This window comes from Borostomias antarcticus, assembly GCF_949987555.1.
Source record: "Borostomias antarcticus genome assembly, chromosome: 11".
Classification (NCBI taxonomy): domain Eukaryota; kingdom Metazoa; phylum Chordata; class Actinopteri; order Stomiiformes; family Stomiidae; genus Borostomias; species Borostomias antarcticus.
In genome coordinates, this window is record NC_140244.1 from 13,616,467 (window position 1) to 13,624,777 (window position 8,311).

At 42.8% G+C, this 8,311-nt stretch overlaps 1 protein-coding gene across 3 annotated transcripts; it reads right to left on the reverse strand.

Annotated features, from left to right (window-relative positions):
* Positions 1-354: 354 nt before the first annotated feature.
* On the reverse strand, positions 355-7,303 carry LOC311315655 (heterogeneous nuclear ribonucleoprotein A1-like). Of its 3 annotated transcripts, XR_014630681.1 has the most exons (11): positions 7,162-7,303; positions 6,274-6,390; positions 6,030-6,176; positions 5,712-5,922; positions 5,518-5,610; positions 5,092-5,166; positions 4,794-4,976; positions 2,792-2,998; positions 2,484-2,560; positions 551-618; positions 355-412 (listed from the first exon to the last, which is right to left on the reverse strand). XR_014630681.1 is itself a non-coding variant. In XM_084446356.1 (10 exons), exons 1-9 carry the CDS (start codon positions 7,174-7,176, stop codon positions 2,499-2,501), a joined length of 1,110 nt encoding a protein of 369 aa, XP_084302482.1. In that variant the 5' UTR covers positions 7,177-7,303; the 3' UTR covers positions 438-618; positions 2,484-2,498. The 3 variants fall into 3 exon arrangements, 2 of the variants coding, with proteins under 2 accessions (XP_084302482.1, XP_084302481.1); XM_084446356.1 differs by lacking the exon at positions 355-412 and having other exon boundaries at positions 438-618; XM_084446355.1 differs by lacking the exons at positions 355-412; positions 551-618 and adding an exon at positions 1,592-1,969.
* Positions 7,304-8,311: the final 1,008 nt, after the last annotated feature.

Consider the following 8,311-nt stretch of genomic DNA (forward strand, 5'->3'; position numbering starts at 1 on the left):
GCTCTACTGTATAGAATCCTATGCAATCAGACCAATAGATACACCCATGTAGAAACAAGATGGTCGTGTCTAGGACTACATTTTCCCAAGCCCTGTAGCCTAGGCAAAGGGTCACCAGTGCGTAACAAACAGGTGTAGCTGTGCGTATTCTCGTCTGTAGTTTTCTCCAATGTGTGGTGTGTAATCACAATCTTTAGAGTGCACAAACAGTTATATCAAAATATATTACCCATTTCTATACTTAAAAGCTAGTCTCCAAAACGCATTACGTTTCTTATAGAATAGACTACTGAGTAAAATGAATAAGTAATTTTTTTAAAAGTGTTTATTTAGAAAAAAGTGTAAATATAGATAAAAAAAAAACTGTCCAGCAGCATTCCTGTTAATCCTTCAGTTGGTTTAAAAAGGACACCTAAGGAACAAATGGGGGGTCACACAATTACAAATATGAACAAGTTTAGTGACGGACAAATAAAAGCAATACTATATTACTGATAAATGGCATTTAGTTTGCATGAAGCAGTTATAAAATATTAAAAAGCCAGTATACCTTGTGTCCACATTGGTAGGATGACCTTTTGGGGTGTGCAAAGTGAGAGACCAGCATAATTTAAAGTCCTGCAAATAAGACAAGAAATCAAGGAAAACATTGATGTACACGAAGAAAAGTTGTCTATATAAGTCCATAAGCCAAAGGCATGCACTATCAACTCTTGTGTAACACATTGTAGGCCTACTGATCAATATTAGACCACTATACATTTTTCACAAATGTATTTCAAACCAGATAGGGAGGAAATGCATAGCAAACAACACTGGCATGAAAGTGGCATCCAAAAACCATGAGTAACAAATACATCCTGGTAGCAAAATCACATTCCACAATACAGTACTTCTGTAGCTGTGGGAAGCCTGTGCAATTTCAATTAATATGCCAAGATACAAACGGGACTGCTGAAATATATTGAATGAGAATGATACAAATACAAGAATGGATCAAAAATCTCTTCTTACCTACCAGTATGGCATATCAAATACCCTTTTCTTGAGCTTCCTCTCGCTAGTTTTACAAAGGCAACCATCTGTACTCAGACTGATGCTGTGCCCTGCTTCTCTGGAGCCTCCTCTCCCTCAGCTGGCTCCTCCCATTGGCTAGCCTTTCAGTTGGCTCCTCCCATTGGCTAGCCTTTCAGCTGGCTCCTCCAATTGGCTAGCCTCAACTTTTGTGTGTAAGCTAGGCTCCAATTGATTTTGATGTACATTTGGCAACAGCTCCAGTGAAAGGTTCCAGGAAACCAAAGGGGCTATGGCCTTCAGGTACATGCAGAGTACTTTCACACAGTACCAAATGCAACAACAAAACACCTATTGCAACAGAGGGGCACATTTGAACTGAAAAGAACATCCGTTTTGATACTGAATTAGGAGCATTATTGATGAACTGAAACGCCCTCTTGAAGACACTCCATATTCATACGCTCATCTTAACTATTCATGAAATCATCCATTGTGGCTGTCATCGCATGAACTGATGCACATCAATTTGGCCATTTAACACAGTGAATTTTTCTCCATGAATCATAATACACAATGTAAAAAAAACCAAACGGAAAAGTGGTTTATTTCATCTTGATTTGGTGGAGAATACATCTTAAAACAAACCCTATTGGCGTAGGGAAAATAAAATACCTACATATATCCTTAGTGGAATGCTTTTACACTTCACAAATACAAAAACAAACTTCACAAACTACAAAATCATAGGATCCTGCGAGAAAGCATTTGACAGTAGCCCGTCCCCATTCCCCTCCCTCCCTTTCCACATGATTTTTTCTCCTCGTCTACATTTCTCTTCATGTGGCAGACGTAAACCTGCCACAACTGTGCTTGGCTGAGCAGATCTAGGGGGTAAACCTGCTGCTTCCTTTCCCTGTCACCTCTCTGGCTCTCCTCTCCTAAGTACTGTGGCCTGTTGGACAATATGGAATAACATTGTTAAACTTTTGCACCTTTCTTCATCATTTTCAGCTGCATTTTGAGAGGCGTCAAGAGGAGAAAAGCCAGGAGCAAGCCTTCAATTCAAACCCATTGCACTCTGGCAAAGGTTAAGAGGACAGATTGTGCGTTTGCAGTTGGATGAGTGTTTTGAACTCCGTTCAATTCATATACTATGCCTGGGGCTCAATAGGAGGGTAGATTCTGTGAACATAAAGGTTTGCTGCTGGATAGCCCCCAATACAGAACTCAGGAATTCAGCATCATACATGAACCACGGTTACCATCACCCTCAAACTAATGCTTACTGGCGACACACAAGAGGACTGCCTTGTTTCCTCAATGAATTAAATGCATCTTCGACTACACTGTGGCAAGCAGGCCACGTGATAAAAAGAGCAATCTTGATTCGTCTACCATACTGACTCAAGGTTCAATGTTAACAGTCCAGACTAGATGCAGTGAAACGTTGGCAGAGCGGCGCTTACCTCAGAACTTAGAACTTAGTATCTTCGACTTCCAGAGCTCCCTCCATATCCACCACTAGAGCCTCCTCCGTACCCACCTGCAGAACAGACCAGGTCTTATATAAACGCTTGACTGAACAGAACCGGCCAGGTCTTAAACAATCTGAACAGAACGGACCAGGTCCTATCTCAACACTTGACAGGTCTTATCGCAGCGCTTGACTGAAGTGACTCACTAGTACACCCTGAGGATCTATTGTCTTTCTCATCAGGGCTTGGGTTCTTTATATGGGAAATTAAATTAGAAATTCAAATAGAACGGAGCTTACCACTATATGGCCCGGTGCTCCTGCCGCTGCTGCTGCTGCCGCCGCCACCGCTGCCGCCACCGCTGCCGCCATAGCTGCTGCTTCCCTTCATGGGGCCGTAGTTGGAGGCGGATTGGCTGTTGTAATTGCCAAAGTCGTTGTAGTCTCCTCCACCACCGCTGCTGCTACCACCGCTGCTACCACCACCTCCACCGCTACTGTAGTTGCCTGCAACATGGGGACCTGGTGTTGTAGACTCAACCAACAATACCATTCATTAAAACTACCCCGACTCAACTGTAGAGACCCCCGCTATTGGTGCTGAATCACTAGCCCTTGGTGCTGAATCACTAGCCCTTGCTGCCGGAGTAGAACCTCAAGAGATCTGAACCAATCAGGAACGAGGGTCGTCCGGATCTCTGTGAAGTGTTCGGAATTCTGAACGTGACGTCAAAATACACCAAATCTATGAGCCATATCCGTCGATACAGATTGTTTTGTTATAGCAGCTGGTATAGCAGTATTTACGTTTCCATTTAAATGCATTTCATCCACCAAAGTAGGCCCTACCTCAATATTCACTTGATCATCATGTAAACAAAACCATGTGCATGCGTTCTAGGTAGCACAGCATGATTTTGTGAGACAACCATAGTAGTAACCACATTCTACACTATCCTGAGTCACAAGAGTGAGTTACATTCCAGTGACTCAACGAAAGTAGGCTACATTGCGTGCTGCAACCTAACTTAATGTTAGCTGCAAGTGAATTGAAATCCCCATCATTTTCTCCACCCTGGGGATAGTGAACCCATTTCCCTCAGTCCAGCATATATTTTATACCACAAACTACCTTTTCAAACAGTTTAAAATATGTTTAGGGCTGGCCTGAGTAATTCGAGTATTCCACCATTTGTTCGGTAGGTTGGTATTTAGTGTTGCACGGTGTACCGATACCGCAATACTCTGCCGTTAAAAACGGTACAGTTCCCCATTTTATTAGTACCGGTACTTTAAGAATGAGACGTATTTCTGAGTTGGGTTGAGGCAATGTGTTGGGCCAGTGTGTGTACATCTCTCTCCCTCTCTGGGGCAGTGTGTGTGTAGCGCTCTGCTTCTCTGTCCCTCTCTGCTATTCCCTAAGCTGAGTGCACGCATCAACCATCAGTCCAGTTCACCAAATTCTTTCAGACCATTCGCTTATTCTGCAAACGTTTGGGGCGAACACAAATCTAAGGATGCGTGTATTTTAGAGCTGGCGCTGTTTTCTTGTTTACAATGGGTAATGAGCTCTAGTGCGCTATAGAGATGAGAGCTGTGTTCCAAACGCTTTTTAGCGCAACAGCGCTGAGCTGTAGGCTTTTTCCCCCCAGTTGAAATAAGTACTGTACTGAACTTTTTGGGCTAGAGCGCTAAAGGCTGTTTGACGACAAGGACGGTCGGTTTACGAACGTTAGCACTATCTAACAGTAGCTAGCTATCTTAACTTGGCTAGTTAATATGCAGTATGCAAAAACACGACACTTGTTGCTAACCTAGGTATAAAACATCGGTAGCCTAGCCGGCTCTAAACGGCCCAAGTTAAGGTTTCACGTTCTGTTTTGACAAGTAGGTTTCATTTTCACGTTCTGGCTACACCCATGAACTCTTGAAACCAAACTAAAGAGGCTGATAGTAGCCCACCAAAATCAATCAAAACTGGAAATGGCTTAAAAACATTTTGGGTTTTTTTGCTACCAAACATAGGCTACGCCATCTTAGTTCAGCTTTGCTCGCTCCAATTCTTGCCCTACCAACGTGGTGACCAGACTTTTCAGATGTCCGATGTTCGGATCTGAGGTTCTACTGTACATTCAAAGTTTGCGTAGATCTGAGCCTGCGCTTACACTCCCCTGTATCCGTAGACATAATTGAAAAGAGGGCGTTCTAAATATTCTGACAATGGCAAATAGATTTTTCAAGTCCCTAGTGCCAGGTTATGGAACCAAGAGCACCCAATACGTAAAACACGAGATTAACTTACCACCACCGTAGCTACTGCTGCCGCCGCCGCCACTTCCACCATTGTTGTAGTTGTCATACCCTCCTCCCCCTCCTCCATAGCCTCCACCATGGTTGCCATAGCCCTGGCCGCCGCCGCCACCTCCTCCTCCTCCTCCTCCATAGCCACGGTTCCCACCGTACCCAGGACCTCCTCCATAGCCACCTGAGGACACAGACCAAAGCAAATACAAATTACACAAACAAATTACACAAACTGGTAAACCCAGTGACGCTCTCCCTCCTGGCTGTAGGGTATAAAGGGAGCCAGGAGAACTTACCATTGCCTCCATAGTTATTATATCCATCTCCATCATCATACCCTCCGCCTCCTCCTCTCCCTCCACCAAAACCACCTAGTTTAACATTTGGAACAAAAGATTAAATCGATATTATACACCTTGAGTTAATACTAAAACCTGTTGACAAAGGTAATGCATAAATTTAACATTGGGGCAACGATCATCAATACATAGAAAGTATAGGTTTTTGGGGACAGTGGTTAGTATTGGCCCTTTGACTGCATTGTAAAACAATGAATCTAAGCAAATGTCCATTGTGCGTACCTCCATATCCACCACCCCTGCCAAAGTTTCCACCCCTAGGCCCTGAAACGTGAGATGGAACTATTAAAGATAGGGAATTGCATTCTCAAGCTTCTGATTTCTACTAAGAAGTCATCCTCTTAGTGCAAATGAAATCCATACCTCTCATACCCATGCCTGATCTGTTCATGTCCTCCTTAGACAGGGCTTTTCTCACTTCACAGTTGTGGCCGTTCAACGTATGGTACTTCTGGACTATGGAAAATAGGGGTTGGCAAGTTAAGTTTGAAGACTCTGTTTGGGCATGGTCAGGCCGGATGCATTTCAGTAAAAATGAAACATTTTCAAACACTTACTGACAATCCTGTCTACAGCATCATGATCATCAAATGTAACAAAGGCAAATCCTCTCTTCTTGCCACTGCTTCTATCAGTCATGATGTCAACGACTTCAATCTTGCCAAATTGCTCAAAATAGTCTCTGAGGTGATGCTCCTCTGTATCTTCCTTGATGCCACCCACAAATATCTTCCTCACCGTTGTGTGAGCACCAGGCCTGCAGGAATCCTGTCCAACACAAATCACATTCAAGATTGTATGCATTCAAAGGAGAGTTGTGTAGGCAGGTCCAGCTCATTCCTCTGCCACAAGGCTGGGTAATAGCAGCTGCTTACCTCTCTAGACACGGCTCTCTTGGGCTCCACTTGTCTGCCGTCAACCTTGTGAGGACGGGCCTCCATAGCGGCGTCAACTTCATCTACGGAGCTATACGTAACAAAGCCAAACCCCCTCGATCTCTTTGAGACTGGATCTTTCATTACCTGTGGAGAAAAAGGACAAACATTACAGTAAAGTCATTACATGTAGCCAAGCCTTTGCCAAACAACCAGACATTATTCCCATTGTGTGTAAACTCACCACGCAGTCCGTGAGGGAGCCCCATCGTTCAAAGTGGTCCCGCAAACTCTCATCAGTAGTCTCAAAGCTCAGTCCACCAATAAAGAGTTTGCGGAGCTGCTCCGGCTCGCGAGGAGTCTGAATATCAAGGGGGAAAAAAATAATTCAATGGAGATTAATGGGATGCAAGCCAATTTAGAGAAGATAAACGTAACAGTAAAAACAAGCAACTAAGATTTCCTTTTTCTTGCTAGTCAGGTAATGGCCGAAATAATCTGGCAGTAGCAAGTGTGAGTTTCACGTGACCTAGAAGAGGAAAGATAACCCGATCCCCGCAGATAAGATAATGGCGTAGGCGACACAACATCTCGACTACTCGTCGCGCCAATGTGCCTGGGCTAACGAGTAGCCAGTAGCTACACTATCTGAGCGTACTCAAGGGGGGGGGGGTTTACCATCTAGAAATTAAAGTAGAACGTTAGCTAGTAGCCACATAGCTAGCTATGCTACATTCCTCATGGCGGCAATAGTTTCATTCATAATCAAACCGCGAGAAGGCCCGGGCGCTGCTACCACGTTAGCTATTAGCTAGCTAACAGTCATTTATTTTTATGCAATGTGCTTTCGAGTGCAAAATGCATCTGTTAATGAATGTAGGTACAATATCAGTGTTACATTCAACAATTTACATGTAACAGAAGTATAATAAGGTTAGTATCTAAAGAGTGAGAACGAGTCCAACAGACAGCAGTCTGTTCGCTAGCTGGCATGGAAGCTAGCTGGCTAGCCTGGCCTGTGTCGTTGCAATCGAGCAGACAAATCTCAACAAGACAGTAAAACACGGAAACTGCATTCGGATACAATAAATTACTACCCAGTTCGGTAGATGGATTGCACAAATATTCTTACCTCCTTCGAGGACATAATACGAGCGTTTCTGTTGTGGGAGCGCTATATCTGCTTGGGCTCCAGGTGGCCAACACTCTTTCTTTAGTTAACGGAATACTACAAAGTGGGCAATATATAATTTATCATGGCGTCTTGGCTCAGCACATGCGCAGAGAGGTCTGATTTGACCGCTAATCCGGGTACTTCGTAGAAATGCAATGACCACGCCCCATGTGGAGGACAAGTAGTGCATACAATATGCTACTTGAATCAACCCCTTTTGAACAAATAAACTTGGGGCCGTGTCCGAATGTCCATACTACATACAGGTGCATCTCAGAAAATTTGAATATTGTGAAAAAGTCCATTATTTTCCATAGTTTAATTCAAACAGTAAAACGTTCATGTATTCTAGATCCATTACACAAAGTGAAATATTTCAAGCCTTTTGTGTTTTAATCTTTATGATTGTACAGTATGTTCAATACTTGCTGGGGGCTCCTTTTGCACAAATTACTGCATCAACGTGGAGCGTGGCATGGAGGCAATCAGCCTTGAAATATTTCACTACATTTGTAATGAATCTATAATATATTAAAGTTTCACTTTTTGAATTAAATTACGGAAAATAATGAACATTACACAATATTCAAATTTTCTGAGATGCACCTGTATATTGCATACTAACTGCAAAATACTGTTAAGTATGTACTATTCCATGAAAACACATTTAGCATCCAGTGAAAGTGACCGGCTCCATATGGTTCATGTTTACAACAATATTGAGCTAGCTAGTTTTGTGTTGAAATCAGAATCAGAATTTGTTTTATTGTCATTGTAGTTTTTCAATATACTAGGAATTTGCTTTTGGGCATGGTGCATAACATGGAGACAACATTGGACAGGTTGCATGGATGAGACTGGCAAGTGCAAAGAGGACTGTGCAAAGAGCAATACAACGTATTAGTGAAAAATAAGATAAGATAAAAAACAACATACAAAGCGTAGTGTAGTCAGTGTATATACAGTGAGTGTATAAAGTGTAATGTGTATTTCATTTCATTTCATTTATTTCCATAGGGACAGATACACATACATACAAGTTAGAACAAGAATGTTAAAACAAGTGATGTCATATACCACAGCATTTATAGCCCAGGGTTAGTTTGCA

Excerpts from the sequence above, each read along its gene's own strand:
- LOC311315655 (XM_084446356.1), bottom strand. Across the intron at positions 5,923-6,029 it reads AGAGAGCCGTGTCTAGAGAG|GATTCCTGCAGGCCTGGTGC; the intron begins GTAAGCAGCTGC and ends TGTGTTGGACAG. Across the intron at positions 2,561-2,791 it reads GAGCACCGGGCCATATAGTG|GTGGGTACGGAGGAGGCTCT; the intron begins GTAAGCTCCGTT and ends TCTGTTCTGCAG.